The sequence below is a fragment of the Uloborus diversus genome, chromosome 5 (assembly GCF_026930045.1).
Source record: "Uloborus diversus isolate 005 chromosome 5, Udiv.v.3.1, whole genome shotgun sequence".
NCBI classification, from domain to species: Eukaryota; Metazoa; Arthropoda; class Arachnida; order Araneae; family Uloboridae; genus Uloborus; species Uloborus diversus.
Genome location: NC_072735.1, coordinates 42,885,612 through 42,906,315, shown reverse-complemented (window position 1 = coordinate 42,906,315; position 20,704 = coordinate 42,885,612). Strand labels below are relative to the sequence as shown.

The following is a 20,704-nucleotide window of genomic DNA, read 5'->3' as shown; positions in this document are numbered from 1 at the left end:
AATTATTTGCAGACGAAACTTTCAGTAAATGAAAAATAATATATATTTCCTCCTGCCTTCAAAGTATTCTGCAAATCGAACTTTTTTCGTAAAGTATATCGAACTCTTTAAATGTCTTCTCGTATCTTTCTGAAAAGTTTCAAGGGACTTATTAAGATTCTTAAATAAATTTAAACTAAGATTTTTTATTGTTTACATCATTAAAGCATCAAAGTAGGAAAATATTGCGCTTTCTTTTATTGAAACTTAACAATTTATATTAAATTAACAAACAAGACTACAAAAATAAAACAAGTTTAATATTTATACATTTAATTTAAGGTATAAAGAAAGAGAAGAAGTATGTTACAGTTTCATATCAGTGAAAAAAAAATGTGAGGGAGGGAGAATTTTTCACTTAATCTGGAATATTGTTTTTAGTAATGAAGATTATGTCAAGCTATGACATACGAGCTTCTTGAAGTAAAAATGTGTTTTGAGAAGGATAGGTAAAAAATAAAAAGAATAATATATATTTAGTCAGTGATAGAGAGAGATTTATGAAACTTAACATGAAGTTTTCAACTAAAGCACAATATTTAAGAGTGAAAATACCTAAAGAGAATGTATAAGGACAGTTGAAGGTAAAGGGGTAAACAAGGGATATAGTTAGAGTTTTATTACCAATTCATAATAGTAATTTTACAGGGAGTTATGAAAATAATGGAAACGCCTGTGAATAAAATTGACATTTTTGAATGTGCTTCGTACGCAATAAAGAATAAATCTAGATATCTGTGTTTTTTATAAATAGCAATGTACATATTATGGTAGTATATGGTAGGTTAACTTAAGTTCTGGACGTCTTGGATTTTTTTCAAGCGCGTGAAATATCGGAACTCTCAAATTTTAAAAGATTCCTAATTGTTGAAGCGAGTGTAATTGAAACATCTCAGCTTTTTGGTGTTTCTAGAGGTATAGGATTTAAAGTCATGACATCATACACGCAGCGCGGTAAGACAAGTTCGGCAAAGCAAAACAGTGGACGGAAAGAAAAGCTTAGTGAAAGAAACCGACTGTATTGAAGAGGATTGTAATGTCTGAAAAGTCATATGTACCCATAAGTAAAACACTTAATTTTATTTCACTAGTTATGGGTACATCAGCTGAAAAGAATCTCAAGTATCTTAATTAATGGCAAAAATATATGTTTGTGTTAGAAAAAAGTCAAGGAAGTGCGTACCGATAAAATTGAGATCTTATAAGAAATATCAATGTCTGGTCCCTAAAAAAGAAACCCTTTAAAAAACGTAAATGCAAAGAAAATTGTATTTCTTTCTGTTTTGAACATTTTTCCGAAACATAGATTAATTTTATGTTTGAAAAAAAATATGGTGGTGGTGTTTTAAAAGATGCTATTTTGAGGATCTACTGATGATGTTCCTGGATTACCGATCGCTCACTTGATACTGGCAGTAAAAGACAAATCTGCCCATTACTGGCTGGGTCACAATAACTACTCATTTACCATAGTATAGTACTTTTAGTTGCATACGTTAGCTTTATAACTTAATGAATATAACATGAAATTATTGTTTCAGTGAAACAACCGACCATCTCATTAACTTTTTTTTTCAAAAAGAATATTCGATATATATCACTATTTTATTATTTCTTATTTATATTTTAGTTCATTTATTTACTTACTTATTTATTTTTACTGTTTTTTTGTTCGTTTTAGCTCCAATAGCACCAGATAAAAGATACCTGCTCAATCTTAACTACACAACTTTGTTCATAAATCTTAATAGTTGGCATAGTGGTGGATGCCAGATAAGATCGTTTATCATTCATTACAAAGCAAATAGCCAACAAGACTGGACCCTGGTCAGCAATAACATTATTCCAGAGCAGCAAAACATAACCATAATGGATCTAATACCAGGAACTTGGTATTCTCTTATGATGAAAGCACAAAATGATGCTGGGGCAACAGATGCAGAATACGTGTTCGCTACAATGACAGTGAGTGGAGGTTTGTATTTTTTTATTGTATATTTAGTCGCTTCGATTTTTAATATGTTTTTTATGGCTGCTGCAGTTCTGATTTCCCCCATCGTATCACAATTGAAATTGGCTAATGGAACTTTTATTATTCTCTCTGCTCGGAAGAAAATGATTTTCCACTATTAATGATTTTTGTCCCTGTTTTTTCTTTAACCTCCCCTTCTTTCTCTTTTCATTTTTTTTTCACATTATTTAAAACAGTGTTGCCCAACACAAATCAAAAGTTTTTTGATTACTATATGCTTATTTTGTTGTCATAAATTTCCATCTGTTTTTCGAAGCCAATTACTGATAATAGTTGGGTTCATATTTGCAACTATCATTCTTAATACCAAATGAAGATGATGTATTGTTTGGGAATGTTCAATAAAATGTATTTTAATTCAAAACATTGAACATAACAACAGCTGACATGGATCGGCTTCACGGACCGCATATGATCCGTCAGTCGCAGCTTTATCCATACTGATTTTAAATATTTTAATTTCGTTATAAGATTTCTTAGATACCTAGAATTTCCTTTCTTAATAGGTAAACAATGTCAAGCAATTTAGCAATTTATTCATTTACGACTAGAAAGGTAAATAATTAGTTTATTTTTATATTTGGCTTCCCAAGTAATAAAAACCAAGTCGCTTTAACATTAAAAAAAATCATGATGACCTAAACGAAACCTAAAGATTGACCCTACAGGTTTAACCTATACAGTTTGAACGTAACCAACAAAACATAAATAAAGTAAAATTACTTCATTTAGCATAAAGCTCAAGAAAGTGTTTTATTTATTTATTTTAAGATTACAAGTAAATGCTTTCTCAACTTGTAGAGCAATTTTCTTATTCTTCTCTGCATTCTAAAAAATTTCACAAAAATAAAAGTTTTTTAAAAGCAAAATCAAAAGCATAAAACAGGACTTTTGTTTCTTAAGCACGCTTTAATGCACATGCAATATACCGAGCCTGGTCACGCCATCCAGATACTTTTACTTTTTTCGAGCAAAGTCCTCATTACTAGACATACATTAAAGCGAAATTGTTTATCTATAACACTTTCTATTATTTTAAAGAAAGTCTTTGATACTGCCGGTAATTCTTAATTTAAAACGTTTGATTCAAAGCAATTCTTAGTAGTTTTGCCATCATATATTTTTTCAGAATTTCCTCCAAGGCCTTCTGAAGTCAGTGACGTTGGTGGTTCGTTTTACAGGCATCTCTTAATAACAGTTCCGGTTGTGAGTTCTGCGATAGTTTTGATTGTGGTGCTGCTTGTCGTCTGTATGATAACACGTAGAAGGACGACTGGGAGAAGAACATTACCTTCGGACGGTAATTTTATATTTTGTTATCATTCATTTTCTTCATTTTCTTAAATATCAACTGTAATTTTTTCGACAAAATGCATGTTTGTGTTGGAATGAATTAGAGCAATATGAAGATCCGTTTTTAAAATGCAGGCAGATATTTCTTACCTTTTACAATGTTTAGAACAGATTTTTTATAGAGTTAGTGTTAGGAAAAACATGCAGCTTCTTCAGGATATTTTTTCTGTGATTGAACAACATAAATCATCTATTTATTCAGAAAACGAAATATTAAAAAGTAAAGGGAGTATTGTATTCGCGAAAAATTTTCATTTAAATATAGGCCTAAATGTCCATTTGCTCACCCACGAATTATAGTTGAGTTTTTTTCCGGCCCCCACCGCAAGTGCATACATACCTAAGAACGTATGGAGGCACGAAACATCCATATTGACGATCCCCGAGTGAATTACCACAAGTTTTCACGTGACCTCTATATGTGCGTATGCATGTATGTATAATTATGTATGTATGTATGTATGTATGTATGTATGTATGTATGTAATTATGTATGTATGTATGTATGTATAATTATGTATGTATGTATGTATGTATGTATGTATGTATGTAATTATGTATGTATGTATGTATGTAGCTTAAGTCAAAAATGGTTTGTAGAAGAAAGTTGAAATTGGGTATGTAGACTCTTTTTGGGGTGTAGTTGTGCACCTCCTCTTTTGGTTGCATTCGAATGTTCTAAAAGGGTTCTTATGCACCTTTTAAGGGAAAACTCAATGTTAGTTCCAATGCAAACTCAAGTGATGTTATAATTTGGCGAACACTTTGCAATGTATCGGCAAGCTTTAAATCTCCATATTATGTTGCCAACTTGGTGATGCATCACCAAGTTTGGCTGTTTTTTTTTTTATTTTTTTCAAATCTGGTTCCTATTTGGCGCCATTGGCGATATTTAAAGAGTTAACCTTTGAATCACGTTAAAAATCCCGTTATTGGAAAATTTCATCTCTGTCAAAAGCTTTTTTACTTCGGTTCGTGAGAATCTCGGGGAGGAATATTTAAAGTGTTTTCTTGCTTACTCTAAGGTAGTGTTATCATGAAATGCGCATAGAAGAAAGTTATGTGAGTCACACATCAGCTCGTTTTTAAGCATTATTTTAGATTTATACATCCTGTTTTTAATATTTTGATCATTTATTGCATCAGGTTCTTTTTTCCAGCAGAACAATATTAATTATTTGCATTTAGGTGGTCCTATTATTGAAATCTGATAGTGACGTCTAGGAAGGAAAAAAACAGGAGAACCACTATGAACATGTGGTTATAACAGATGAACTATGGCATTTTAAATTCTTTTCAAGACAGTTATAACCAAACTTTCGCCACTCACTTGACAAATTTAGCAACTCGGGTGCCTAGAAGAAGTTGAAACACGTCTAAACCTTATCATAACTACGACAGAATCAAATGCAGATGTATGTTGCCAAAAACTTAAATACAAAACTTTTTTAGAAAAGACAAAAATCATAATAAAAGATATTTTTAAAACGAATTTCCTTTATCAGAGTACGACTTTGGAAACATCCTGTATATTAGTATCTTGGATTAAACGTTTCAATGCTGTGCAATATTTTATTCACTAGTTTTGTTATGAAATTAAAAAAAAAAAAAAACTCTGATCCGAAAACATAAATCAAACACCCTAATCTAAAATTGAGCCAAATGACTTTTAAAAAGTCTTTGAAATCTCGATAAAAATTTTCGACAAATGCCAGCACTTCCGTTGTGGGCATTTAGCCAACATGTAGTTTATATCACAAAATTAATCTCAATATGTCCACTTTAAAAAATCAATAAAAAATAATCTTTTAAAGGAATGCATTGCATTTTTTGCGTGTTAAATCCAGTGCAGCTGATGGGTCGTCTACTAAATACTATTATAGGTTCATTAAAAGTAAGACTAACAAAGTAAAATTTATTTTCTTTCATAAATTGAAAATAATAAGTAGAGCTTTTATCTATTTGTTTATTCATTTTTTGGTGGGAAGGGAAAAGGTTTATTACGACATTTTACCCATTTATGTGAAATGTGTGTGATTTTACTTCTTCTCCACTTACTTAATTTTTTAATTACTTAATTCACATATTTTTCATCTTTCTTACTAGAATTGTATCTCATTTATACGCCATTACGAAAATTTGAATTTAATGCTTATTTTTAAAATAAACTTATGGGATTATGTGAAGCATTGACAAAAAAAATAAATAAATAAAAAAGAAATAAAGGATGAAGGAATTTAAAAAAAAAGGAAGAAAAAAATCACAGCAAAAGATTTTTTTACTCATCGCTAGTTTGCGCTTCCGCCTAATATTTTGTTAATAAGCTTTAAGTTGCTCGAAAATTAAATACTTATAGTCTTAAGTGTTTTAAATTGCACTGATGGTTTGGGAAACCGCTATAACAGAAATCGTTTTTTCGACTTATTAATTCTAGCTTATTTTTATAATTTTTTTAATTTGCGATTTCATGCAACTTTTATGTATTCCTGTTAATTAAGGTCGTCAGTTTTTTTTATAACGCATTAAAAATGCAAATTAAACTATCCCAGAAGTAAATTATGATTCTTTTATTACATTTAAACAATCTGTGTTTGATGATACAAGGAATATACGTAGCAAGCGATTGCATAAAAATAAGCACAAATTATCTTCTAAAATAAGCGCATAATTCTTAAATTAGTTATTGAAATGAATCGAGAGACATACTTTACCCAATGATTTCGTAACAACAATAATTACTTGCGGGAGGGTTTTTTTTATTTATTTATTTTTTTAGGTTATTTTTTTTTTTTTTTTGTTCAGCTGGTATTAATAGCAGTGAGAACGATACTACCACTATTATTGAAAATAAATGTTCAAAATTTCACTCATATGTCATTTAATTCAAATACTACAGCATTTTGCTGGTTCCGTTAAAATAATCAAGACCAGCTACATCATATGATCATGCAAATCCTGGGTTAACGCTGAGCAGAGTCAGGTTCGATGTATAATTTGTAGTTGCAAATGGCGGACATAGGATGACTGTAGGCAAAGCGTATCACATGTCTGCATAAATTATATCTAATATCTGCAGTGTGAAGCTGCTATAGCGCAGACCGGGTATAGTTGATACAAGCTTTGTAATTTTATTTTCATAATTTTTGTTACTATAGCATTGAACAAAAATTGCCATAATCTGTACTAATAATAAAGCGGAAAGTCTCTCTGTCTGGATGTCTGTAGGATGTCTGTGACGCGCATAGCGCCCAGACGGTTCGGCCGATTTTAATGAAATTTGGAACAAAGTTAGTTTATAGCAAGAGGGTGTGCACCTCAAAGCGATTTTTCGAAAATTCGATTTCATTTTTTTTTCTATTTCAATTTTAAGAACATTTTCCGGAGCAAAATTATCATAAGATGGACGAGTAAATAACGAAATTATCATGACGTGGAATGGGAGAGCGAATGAACATAGCCAATTGGGGAGAAATTCGTCATCCATTATTTGTAAATATACAGGCGAACCAAATGACCTTTTAATTTTCAACTACGGGCAAAGTCGTGCGGGTACCACTAGTATTCAAAATAAAATAAAGATATCGCGACATTATAGACGAGGTAGATAATGGCATGCGTTAACGCCATTTAAATCTTTTGGGATTTCTAATTAAGTTTTCTAGCAATTGCAAATTGAATGAATGGTCATCTATTATGCCTAATCTGGTTCAGAGAATAGAGCAATGGTAGAAGAATTGGTTCCATAAGTTCGAGTCCTACCTTGCAGTCCAGTTTTTTTTTTTTTTTTTTTTTTTTTAATTAATGTTGTCAGAAAAAAATCTCCAAACTAGTTCAACCTTGAATCAATAAACTAATTTAAAATTCCTCCAATATGGTGTATATATTTGTGTATGTGCAAATCAACAACTTTACTAGTGAAACCTGTAACCAATATAACGGTTACAGCTGCAGCTAAAATTTGCCTGAATAGAGCCAATTTCTTAGTGATCCGTTAGATGTTATGCAATAATAAATAAGATTGTCCATGAAAAGTTGCATAGTTTATAGTCTTAGCAAAAATGCATGTGAATAATAAATACCTCAATTCCTGAAACATGAATCAGTTCTACCGCATGAATGGCATCACATGCGAAATCACTTATTTAAAATATACAGAATCTATACTAACTTCAAGGAATGTAAAGCATAAAAGTTTTTTTTTTTTTTTAACTATGTTTGCAGGAAATGATTGCAATGATCCAATTAAGCCAGAATCTATGCCTTTGTCTTCCACATATGAGACAAGTCAAGAACCAGCTTACTTTCCAGCACCGTACGCAGCAAGTAGAGTTCCTGGATATAACAGAGAAGCATGCGCACACCCAGGTCTAGGAAATCAGCAAAACATGGGGACATTTGGAAGTTCTCGGAGTGGATACACATACGATATACCGTATCCTCCCAGAAAGGTAACTGCAGTGTTTTTAAGAATTATTTTCCTTTTTTCTTCCTAGTAAAAATTAAAGGAAAAAAGTAGCCGAAAAGTGCATTCAAAACAAATGCTTAGAAGGGCATTTTTTAATCTTTCTATGGGATATTTAGCTGTTCTTGATGAAAAATTCAAATATTGCTATCAGCGCACAAAATGCACGAAGATCTTTGAAATCTATTTTCCAAACATTTCGATGGACAACTTTTGTTTTTGCTGAGAAATCAAGCTATAGATGAAGTGTGTTAGTTTTCTTTAGCTATGAAAATCCTTTACGACTTTTAATAAAAGAAAGTAACATCCGAATACAAACATTTATATTTCAAGGATTATTTTTTGCAGGAGAATTATCTATGGGGGATATATTTTCGTCTTCCATTTGAACTTGAGGCTCTAGCAAATCTATGAATGAATTACCATGTAGCGAAACATTAACATGTACTGTCAAATATTCCAATTGATCCCTGGATGTCTGTTCCATTGATTAAAAAGGTATTTACATTCAAGGTGGTAAATAAGCATAGGGGAGGGTAGCGCAAAGCGGGTAGGCCTTCGTATGCCCCCCCCCGCCCATGGTGTATTAGCGGCGATGAATACGTATGTCGTGTTTACTCAACCATCCCCGAGTTTTTATATGTCACAGCGAAACAGCAGTGAAGCATGGCGCAACCAGGCTTAAAATTTAAAAAAATGAAGTTCTGTAACTTGTGATTAGTCGAAGACCAGCTTATTTTTTTTATTGTCAATAATATAAACTTAGTTTAAGATTATAATTATCGAAATAAAAAACGTGCCTTTGGGCAAGCGGGTATATGATTTAATCATAAATTTATTTAAAATTTCTTGACTCGGGTGCTAACTTAGATTTTCTCTTTCAATAGGATAACTTTAAAAAGTTATGTTTTTAGGATGGCAATTAATTAGTCTATTAGTTAACTCAGTTATTTCTTTATGTTTTATAAACAGATGTACTGACTTTATATTGGATAAGTATACAACTGTTTTATCTTTTTTTATATAGTGGTATGTAGCTAGTGAACTAGTTTAATCATTTATAGCTTCATATTTGATTGGAAAATGTACCAAAACACAATTAGTTAAGCTTACCCACTTTGGGCTCAATGGCAGGGCAAAGCGGGTTTTTCACATGTTTGTTAAGTTTGATAATAAATAAATATTGGGTTTGAAATAATACAAAAATCACCTTTTATTTTGAAGTTCAAGAACCCTGCTAGGAAATAAAACGGAAATTGTTGCGATTAAAATCCAAAAACTACCATTTTCGAGCGTTCTTCGAAAGTCTACCTGCTTTGGGCCACCCTCCCCTATATGTAGCTGTTCTAAATTTTGCAAAAAGAAATTGATCAATACAGCTCTTTGAGAAAAATTTAAAAATAAAATGCACTTCAGTATCGTATACCTTGTAACTTTATATTGTGTACAAAAACTGAAATAAATCAATCTTCTCAAATTTGTACCCCGAAATAGTTTTTTTAATTTTCAGTACAAAGGAAGTATTTCAGGGAGAAAAGTGATGGATTGTGTAATTATCATAAGTATGTCCACAGTCGTTTCCTTAAGTGCTTTCACTTTCATATACGTAAGATGGATGCGCTGAAACAGCTCAAAAATGTGATGACACAGTCATTTATCTCAAAAATGCTTTTGTTTCTCGCTGACATTCGTATTTGAACAAACAATAGCTTTTAAAATTGAAAATAATTTCTGAAATGAACTCGTTTAACTAACTATAAGTGACAGATCCGAGCTGAAGAAATAATAATTATGTTCTGTACTGGAAATCGATACGTTGCTATGAACTATTATCGTTTTTTACCCTTGTAATTTCATAAGCTGCAATTGAATTTAAAAAAATGTTAAAATAGTAAAGAGTTTACTATAACTTTTTTAAATAAAACAAATTATGATTTATTGCATTTCAATGTCATTTTTTCATTCTACAGTTTAAATGTCTAACTAACTAACTTGATGATAGTGGAAAAAAAAATGTGTAATTGCTTGCAGTGAGAAAACTTGATTGCGTTTCTTTTTGACTTTACGTAGATTAATAGTTTGAAAAAGAAAGGAGGAAAGGGGGGGGTGGGGAGAAAAATGCTTTAGAAATTGTAAATTGTGTATAGCTCACATTTCTTTTATAAAATATTGAATGCGTCTTTTTAATCCTTCTTTTTCTTTTCTAGCAAATGGATAAATCTGACGGAAATTATGAATCGCCAATTTTGTACTTCCCTGTATATTCTAAAGGTAATGTCTGTTCTAACCTTTAATAGATATCAATGCACAATACAGTGCTGGTCAAATTATTAGACTAAAGGTTTTTTTTTTTTTTCTGTTTTTTGTTTTTTTTACACTATTTTTTACTAAAATACTATTTATTTTACTGTTAAAGTACAGTACATAATGTACACTGATTATTACTTTATTTTAGCGTAATTTAATGTTTGCAGGTGGACGCACTATGTTTTTTTTTCTTTATGTTCTTTTTTTATCCACTTACCAGGAAAATAACCTCAGTCAGCTTAAACAGTTCGCTAGTTCTTTTTATTAGTGTGTTCCATTATATTTAAAGTTAGTTTTAGGTAATTAAAGAGTATGTGTACGTGAGTATACATAATAGTGAGTATAAACAATTTTTACCTCTTTTTTTAAAAAGTTAAAAAAAGTTGTAAACCATGCGAAAAGTATGCCAAGACCTAAAATGCTCATCAAGAACAAGGAAATGCATATTAAATATTAGATAATTATTTCACTGTTCGTTAATGGGTCTATAGTTATGTAATCAATAAAGAATTTGCTTTTAAAACAGTCTTAGTCTAATAGTTAGGCCAGCACTATATACTGGAAAATTCAATTGTAAATATTTTTGCTTTTGTTTTTGTTTTCCCATAGAGCTAAGCAGTCATCAAAGACATATGAGCTGTGACATATCTAGTAGAAAATGCCGGAGTGTTAGATCGTGGAGGAAAGTTGATGAGAGGTGTGTAGCAATACGAATACACTACATGGGTGATACAAAAACTTGATATTTTTTACTTTTTAATTATTTAATAGCAAAACGTTTATTTTATTTTTCGTTGAAAATGTATACTGAATATTTCTGAGGAGCTCAATAATAGAGGAATAAAGGTAACTCGCTTTAAAATTACACTGTTAAAAATTCGGGAAACTTTCATGGTAAGTATTACAGCAAAACGGAGCGTTTACAGTACAGAACAAATTACAGTAATTGTACTGAAAAAGAAAAAAAAAAGATTGCAGCGCCAATTGATACACCACGTGACTTACAGTGCAAATCGCATAACACCATATTTCTCGTAAATCATGTGTCCTAACTCGTATGGTGGGTAGCAAAGCCGACTACAAACCCGAAGGTCTCGAGATCGATCCTGCAGTTTGAATTTTGCGTTTTCTAACTCTCGTTTATTCTACCGCAAAATTTTATGATAAAAGTTACTGGCAACATGGATGCCTGTAACTTTTACCGTAAAATTTCAAGATTTTTTAAACATTTTTGCTTAACTGTCCAAGCATAGAAAACGCCAGGAGAGTGGCATTTTACGGACACTGATTCTGTTATCATAGCCAATAACTATATTCAAGATTAAACATTTATTTATTTTTTAATTATCCATTAATTAAATTACATGTTAAAGGAATAATAAAAATGAGCTTTTACACAGTCCAGTCACATTAATGTGACCATCTGTCAAAAGCCAGAATAACCACCCTTCGCAGAGCGGACTGCTGCGAGACGTGCAGGAAGAGAGTCACTTAGGTCCCTGAAGGTGTTCTTTGGGATGTTGAGCCATGCCGACTCTAATGCCGTGGTCAGCTGCGCTAGATTACGCGGTTGAGAATCCATGGCGCGAACAACTCGATCGAGATGGTCCCACAGATGCTCGATTGGGGTTAAGTCAGGTGAGTTTGCTGGCCAGGGAAGGACGGTAAACTCATCCTGGTGCTCTTCGAACCACGCACGTACACTGGCAGCTGTATGGCACCTCGCATTGTCCTGCTGGAAGATGCCATCATCATCATCCTGAGGAAAAACAATGCGCATGTAGGGGTGGACATGGTCCGCAAAGGACAGATGCGTACTTGTATTGATCCATCGTGCCTTCCACAATGATCAGTGAACCCAGAGAACGCCAGGAAAACATTCCCCAGACCATAATGCTCCCGCCTCCAGCTTGGACCGTTCCGGCAATGGTTGCAGGGTGGTTCCTTTCAGAGGTTTCACGCCTTATACGCCAACGTGCATCTGTCCGATGGAGCATAAAACGAGATTCATCTGAAAACGCTACCTGTCGCCACTCAGTGAACGTCCAGTTGCTGTACTGGCGTGCAAATTCTAGCCTTCGTCGTCGATGAACAGCAGTCAGCATAGGTGCACGAACCAGGCGTCTGCTTCGGAGGCCCAGACGCAGCAATGTTCGCTGAATAGTAGTTTGGGAGACACTTTTGGTAGCCCCTTGGTTCATTTTGGTGGTCAGTTGCTCAACGGTAGCCCTTCTATCTGCCCGAACGCATCTCCGCAACCGTCGTTCGCCTCTGTCATCTATGGCCCGTGGTGCACCACATTTGCCACGTCGCTGATTTTGGACAGTCCCATTTTGCCATGCACGGTACACTTTTACCACGGCGGCACGCGAACAGTTCACAAACTCAGCCTTTTCGGAAATGCTTCAATCCTTGGCCCGAAAGCCAATGATCATGCCCTTTTGGACGTCGGATAAATCGCTTCGGATAATCTGCATTACGCCAACGATTGAAATGTTTTCCGAAGTTCTCACACACCCTTTATATACGTTCAACTGCACTGTGCTGCCACCTGCCTTCTGTGATTGGTTATTTAACTCTGACGTGGAAGTACGTGGTGGTCACATTAATGTGACTGGACTGCGTATTTGTAACAGAAATGTTACAAAGTAGAGTGAAAGCTAAATGCTTCCTACCTTAGCATTGTAATACTTCAAAATTATGTTAAGAACGCCATGGTAATTAGAATAACAACATGTTCTAGTAAATTAACGAATTAGAGTGAATAAACTGTTGCTATACGTCAGATTCAACATTGCTACCTTTTACTTGTGATAATTGAACTCATTACTACACTGTTAGAAAAAATCTTGAAATTTTACAGTAAAAGTTACTGGCATTCATGTTGCTAGTAACTTTTACCCTAAAATCCTATTTTACTGTAAAAACTTACGGTATAATAAACAAGAGTCAAAAAACGCGAAATGCGAGCAGCAGGTTCGAGCTTGCTACTTTGGATTGGCAGGCTGCTCTGCTGCCCACCATACGAGTCAGGACACATCGGGTGTGGGAAAATACGGTGTTATCTGCTTCGCACTGTAAGTCACGTGGTGTATCAATGGACGCTGCAATCGTTTATTGTTTTCGGTACAATTTAGTGTATTTTTTTCTGTACTGAAAATACTCCATTTTACAGTAATATTTACGGTAAAAGTTTCTTGAATTTTTAACAGTGTAGAAGAGGAGAGTAAAATGAAAAACTTGGGACAAACTTGAAATTGATTAATCTCAGTTTTTAAGTAATTGAATAGATAAAATAACGTTTTGCCCCCCACACGTGCATCATTTAACTATATAAGCGTAATTTTTAAATGCTGATATAGCATTTTGAAATAACTTAAAACAATTTAAGAAAAATTGTTACTGTTTTCATTAGATAAAAAATACATGGAATTTTACCCACATACGATATTATTAAGATTTTAAAGAATTATCCCTACATTATTGTTGAAAAATAAAGAGTCAATTATTTTTCTAAATGGAAATTAATTTTAACTTAATTCAAAATTGGAAAATACCTATTTGATTTCTGTGTTTGTCTCTGTGTTTCTCAGTCGTTGTGCATGTGTAAATAGTACAATGAATAAATCTGCTTTAGCCCATCAAGTGGTGACTCTGACGACGGTCAAATAATCATTGGTCAAGAAGATAGAATTGTGAAAGAAGAATGCAGAGAATCAGAAACAGAATGTGATAGAATATGTAAGTTTTGAACTATTTTTGTTTTTTACTCTTTTCCCCCGTTTATCGCATGGTATTTTCTCTAAAACCGAAACACAAATAAAAGTTTTATTTAAAATCGATCAACATTACACGCTCTAGCTTTTTCTGTGAAAAACATATAAGGTAGGCGAAAACCCTAATTTTCGAAAAAAAAAATCGATTTTGAGATTTTGGGAACTTTAGAGAGCCCCCAGTGTTCTTCTTTCTAAATCCATGATTGTTTTTTTTTTTTAAATCGATAAGTTATTGCAAAAACTAGAAGAAATTTACTAAACTCAAATGCACTGCTTACATTTTTTTCTTTCTTGATTTTCTCATAACCACGTTTTAAAAGTTATTATTTACGCTAAACGCTCTAAAAGGTATTAACTTTAAAGATTTGAAACTTTGCAAAATGCAATATGTGGTTTTGAAATAATGACAAATTAAACGTAAGGGGCAAAAGACACCTTTTTAAGGGAATTTTTCAAATATTCACTTACTAAACCTGTTTTTAGTTAATAATTTCCAAATTGGTGGGTCTCTGGTATGGAACGAAAAGATAGACACAAAAGGTTTTTAAAATAACGAAAAAGGGAATGCACTGAAAGTGTTAAGGAAATGGTAATTTTTCGTTAAAAATAATGCTTTTTTTCCTTAAAAAAGACCTATAGATTTTTGTTCCGACAAAAGAGTAGTCAAAATGTGTGATTTATGACATATTTAATAATCGTATAAAGTTTTAGAAAGGTGCAAGGAACATTGTATCTCTGCAAGTCCATTGCCAGTGCATTGTTGTACAAGCAGAGGCTATAAGCTAAGAGTAAGGTAGTTCTTTTTTTTCAGTTCAGGACCCCTTCTATTTATTTTAGACATACTAATAGTATTATGCTGTAAAAGTTTTAGGTCCATACTCAAACTTTAATAACCCCTTAATTTAACATTAGTTGTAGCATAGAGAATGCCACAAATTTAGAAACATTCAATTTCTACAACGGTTGTTTTGTAAATACTTATTTTATTGCAATGTATAGGCATATTACTAGAGTATTTTATAATACGTAGCATAGTTTTTTCTGTTCAAAGTATTTTTTAACCCCCTCCCCATACGTTTAAAGTTCGGGGGAGGGGGCTGAGCAACTTCTTTCAGTTGAAATAGGAAGCTAAAATTCTTCCAGTATATTACTATCCACAAGTTTAAAAGTATTGAGGGGGTGTCCTGTTATCTAGGAGAAGAAAAAAAAGTGTACTTTTTGAGTCACCCTAAGCTAAGAGGTGGGGTGTTGTGGAGAATATTTGTATAATAAATAAGAGTATATTTGCACCACGAAGAGATGGAAGTGGAAACAGACCACTCTATTTTGTAATAGGTAGGATCAGCGAGGACTCTCATGCAGTCACGGTTTATGCGTTCCAGTTGATGACTCTTACTTCAAAATAAAGCCTTCTGTTTCCGCTTGCAGGACGTATGCCATAAGGTCAGATTATCTCTAGTTGTAAAGACTGCCTTTGAGTGGCAACACTTATTTGTTTTCGAAGTAATATGAATATGAATGTTCGCAACGATTTCGCAATGCTAGGAGTTCGCTATTAATTATTTAATGCCGTTGTGTTAGTTATGGGGGGCAGAAAAAACTCATTGTTTTATTTTGAAGTTGTAGTGGTGCGGAAACGTTCTGAATTATATATAGAAGAAAAATTATCAAAATCGTTTGACGTCTTCCGTTTGCGCAAAATTAACGAAGTATGGAAAAAAAAAACATATGTTTTTTTTTTCTTTTTAGATTTTGAATCATTGCTTTCTTAATGTAACAACTTGTAACGTCTTCAAATAGTGCTGAAAAGCATGGTGTTGTAATTTGGTTTGGATCATCAGTTACTATTTTTCTGTTTCGCAAAAGCCCCAAAATTTGCAGTAATGAAAAAGTTGCAGTTTTTCTCCTTTTTGGTATTTCATAAACAATTAGTATTTAAATAATAGAGATGATTTTATTTTTCACACAAACTATTTATGATTACTTTATTATTGCAAGTTGGAAAGCTAATTGTTTTAATGTAAATTATATAATGTAATTGAAGTTTTATATTGTTGTTACAGCTCTATCTGAAATCCCAATTATCACGTTAACTTCTAATAATTTGAAGCATGGGCATGTAATTTCCCCTTCTTGGTACAATGTTAATTTTTTTGTATAACTCATAAATTATTTATGTTTAAATATATTAATATTTGATAAAGCACAGAGAAATGAATAATTAATTTTTAAAAATAGTATGAATTGGTGGAAATCATTAAAATTACTTTAAAAAAAGAACAAGCCAAAACAAATTGTCGTTAATGATTTGTACTCCTTTTGGAATTGCGGGGAGGGGGGGGGGGCCCATACTCAAATGTTTGATGTATATTTTGTGTAAAACATTTTTGCTACTTCATTCGCCAATTTCGCACATGCATGCGCTTGAAATATTTTGCAGGGAAATCTCTAGAAGATTGTAAATATGAGGCAAATAAAAGATGGGCAGAACACGCTGTTTCTATTATCACCTAAAACTATGCGTCCTAATTGTAAGTATAATCTATACATACTTTTTTTTCATTCTTATACATACTTGTGCCGAGTAACTATATGCTAAGTATTTTTAATGCCATTTTTGAGTACTGAAATATGAAAATTAATGTAGTATTAGGAATATTTTCAATTCTGAATTAATGTGTGCTTTATTTTGATTATTATTTGCACAATATGAAACATTTTTATTATGACCGCTAGAAATAATAACATATTGATATCAGCCCTGATTTTGCAACATTTGCATTAAAATCTGAGAATCCTTAATAATTTCAATTCAGTTTCAAATCATACTTCCCTGCTACAAGCATAATTAAGCTTGATAAAAATGTAATGCGTCTAAAAATATTACGTAGATGCAAAAAGCACTAGTATATATTGTGAATTAATGAGAGGTAAAAAAAGGTTAATATGATGAATTTTACTTTCCAGCTTAATAAACAAATCTTAAACAGTTGTGTGCTTAAAAAAAATGGGGTTGACGTTCTTTTTTTCAGGAACATGTATCACAATTTTAAAATTAGTTCACAAATATTAAACATCTGATTTGAAAGTCAACCACATAAAACTCTATAATTAGTTTTAAATATTACTTAAAATTGACTGTACAAGACTTTAAACGTTATATAACGACCATCAACTGAGCATCACACATTTTAATTTCAAATAAAATTGTTTTTAAATGGATATTGTGCGTCTATAACGTTCTCAGTAGTATAAATTGATGCTGAGAGCGAAACGACGTAGCGATTAAAGCATAAACTTTAGTATTTACACTTCTTCTAGATGAAAGTAGAAGATATATCATACACAGTAGAGTATGCATAGTATTTTAATTAGATATCTATTTTTTTAATCAATCTCATTTAAACTTTGTAATGGATTTTTAGTTGACGAATCATCTATATATACTTTTAAAAATCAATGTTTAAGAAAAATTTATTACTTTGCCGTTTTGTATTTGAGTCGCATAGAAGCCAATCTAGTTGATTTCAAAAGTCAAAATCTTTCAATAAGCTTTTATTTAACTTCATTAACTCTTGAACTTTTAGATTAACCAATTTGCTCAAATAATAAATTCTGATTGGAATACCATGCAGCTTTCTCTTGCGGCGTAACAACGAAGACAAGTATTAGGGGAGACCGGGTATAGTTGCTAAACATTTTAGACTTTAATATTTATATTTTTTCTACTAATGCTATGTAACAAAATCAAAATATTTGTATTATTATTACTATTTTCCAATCAAATTTAAAATTTCAGCACTTAAGTTTACATAATTTGTCACATAAAAATTTTTTAAATTATTTTCTTGAAGGAATCAGCTATACCCAACGTGGGTCAAGCTCATACACAAATAAAAAAAGAGATGCGCTAACGTAAGAGACAACGAAAGTTTTTAAGAGTTGATTTCAAATAATACTTTCCATTAATGCTTGTTAGCTCGATTTAAACAATAAATTTTATTTTGATTTAAAGTTACTGCAATCATAAGTATGACCGTCTTCAAATAAATTAGCTTTTTGAAATTTTTTAGGAGTATTTTTCTTCCATTGATGTTTTTTCTTCCTTTTTTTTTGTCGTATTTAAACAATTTCGCGAAAACAAAAAATAATAAAAAAAACACTGTCAGAGTTGTAACATAAAAAATAAATAAGTAAAACTCCTTATCAACTTGAACCAAGCCTAATGTATCAAACAACTCCATTACGTTAACAAAAAAAGGCGAAAAAACAGCTACGACTATAAGCAACGTCTATTCGGTAAAACCATTCCTCCCATTTAAGAAACAAAATAATATCTTGCCTTAAATTAGATAATCACTTAAAAATCCAACGCGACAGTTAAAATCAGACTTATTTTATGCGCACTTTTTTTTTATTAACAACCAATTAACAAGCAAAACTATACAGTTTATCCCGCTTACGTTGGTCAACCATACATCTTTTCTATGCGAATAGTTCTGGACGCGTACGCAATCGTATTGCCCTTGTATCAACTGAACACTGCATCAACTGTACCCGCTCTCCCCGGTCCATTATTTTTTTTAGAAAAGTGAAAATATCCCAGACGGGACTTTTTGGCTTCTGATCGACACATTTAGACAAATGTCGGGTGACAGATGGTTAATGTAAAGAAATGATTTGTATTTACTGTTGCATATTTTTAACTTTGGAATTATTTTTCTTACTACAGGAATTATGGAATCATTACGGATGATCTGTTGAATGCGAAGATAAAAATTCAACTGTATTTAAAAGGTTCTTTGATTTTTATACATGTTTCATGAAAATGTACCATCACTAAAACATTTTCCTTGTAAATAAATACTTTTACAGAAATTTTTTTTAAACCAATTATTCAACATTTTTTTACTAACAATGTAGCACCATGTGATTACTAAAGGCAAACGTGTACTGTACCTTGTAGGTATTGAAAATGACTTCTTTGCAATTTAAATTTATCATAAAGTGTTTCCTTTAAGTCAAAATTCTACTTTCAAATTAGAATTTTCATCTATTAAATCTTAGTAATGTAAATTTCATTAAAAACTGTTTTATTATTATTTTTTTTAATTTCCTCACCCTCCCATATATATATATATATATATATATATATATATATATATATATATATATATATATATATATATATATATATATATATATATATATATATATATATATATATATATATATATATATATATATATATATATATATATATATATATATATATATATATATATATATATATATATATATATATATATATATGTATGTATATGTATATATGCATATGTATATGTATATATATCTATACATATAATAAAATAAGATGTTTGTGTGTGTGTGTGTGGCGCGCTTTCCGGGAAAACGGTAAGGCCTAGACAGATGAAATTTGGTATACAGGTACAGTTTGTGCCGAAGAAGTGCACCGCGGGCTTCGATTTCTGATATTTTAATTAGAAAAAAAGTTATTTAATGTTTTATGTGCACTTTTTAGTACTTTTACCTCACAGACCCCGAACCAATCGCACCACACAAATATTTTTGTACTATAGTGTTGGAAATTTAATTTTAAATATGATGAATGAAAAAATTTTGAAGATAGAGCAATTTTTGTATTTTTAATGAATTTTTGAAAAAGCCCTCAATTTGCATTTTTTCCTGGGTTTTACATTTTTCTAATATCATCCTGCGAGAAGTATCAAAGCCTCATTTCTAAAATTTAAGTTGGTAATAGTAAAAACATTTCGCCCTCTTCAGAAGAAAAAAGTTCTTAAAAATACGCAATAGTTTTTTAAACTATTTTTTTAATGCTGAACTTATCATATCTTTCTACGCATCGGTCGAAAAAAGCATTCTTCAATCTTCCATGCCTCTGACGTCACTACTTGGATTTCGATTCGATATTTAAGACGGAATCTTAATCGCAAACAATGTTAATTTTTTTTTTTACTATATAGCATACTTCTACATTTTGTGACGTGATGACCACGTGTTTTTCCGGCAGCGCTTGTTTTTTTTCTTTCCTTTTTTTTGTTTTTGTTTAATTTAGGGAATGCATTTATTTCACTTTCCATCTCCCCTCTCCCCCCCCCCAAGCTGGACGTTTTGCTGTTTTGATATTACGTTACATTTCATAGTTCTGCGCATTTAATTCAATAAAAACAGCGAGATTTTTTTTTTCTTTGTCACTTACTTTACTTTGTTACTTTTTGCACACTACGCGGAGTTTTGGAGATAACTTTTTTTTGTCCTACTTAAATAAAAAACGCGTTTTTTTGAGTGATCTTTGTTTTTATTAGGAAATGAGCGGGGAGGTTAAAATACATTGAGGTGTAAAAGAAAATTTAGAGATTGACCGTAAAGGTAGATAGCCGCCGAAGGCGGCAATCTTGGCGTAAAAATGTGAATGGCACAAAAAAAGATAGAGATGGATTGATTAATACTGCAGCCAAATTTGTTTAAACAGCCGCCGAAGGCGACAAACTTGAAGTAAAAAGGTAAATAACAAGTTAGCCAAACAGCCGCCGTAGGTGGCTGCTTGTATAGAAAGGTGAATGTCGTAAGAAGGCGAACCAGCTGGTCGCCGCAGGCGGCTAGTACATATATATATATATATATATATATATATATATATATATATATATATATATATATATATAACAGCTTAACTTTCCAAAAATTATTTTA

The 20,704-nt window shown here is 31.8% G+C and overlaps 1 protein-coding gene across 1 annotated transcript in view; it reads left to right on the top strand.

The window, feature by feature from the left end:
* Positions 1–18,822, top strand: part of LOC129222094 (cell adhesion molecule Dscam2-like) — a 100,914-nt gene extending 82,092 nt beyond the window's left edge. Inside the window, exons 18-25 of the mRNA XM_054856530.1 lie at positions 1,721–2,014; positions 3,201–3,371; positions 7,646–7,872; positions 10,094–10,157; positions 10,803–10,890; positions 13,831–13,934; positions 16,410–16,500; positions 18,702–18,822. Of these exons, the coding sequence (XP_054712505.1) occupies positions 1,721–2,014; positions 3,201–3,371; positions 7,646–7,872; positions 10,094–10,157; positions 10,803–10,890; positions 13,831–13,934; positions 16,410–16,483 (1,022 nt within the window). The 3' untranslated portion in view covers positions 16,484–16,500; positions 18,702–18,822. The remainder of the gene's footprint in view (positions 1–1,720; positions 2,015–3,200; positions 3,372–7,645; positions 7,873–10,093; positions 10,158–10,802; positions 10,891–13,830; positions 13,935–16,409; positions 16,501–18,701) is intronic.
* The last annotated feature ends 1,882 nt before the right edge of the window (positions 18,823–20,704 follow it).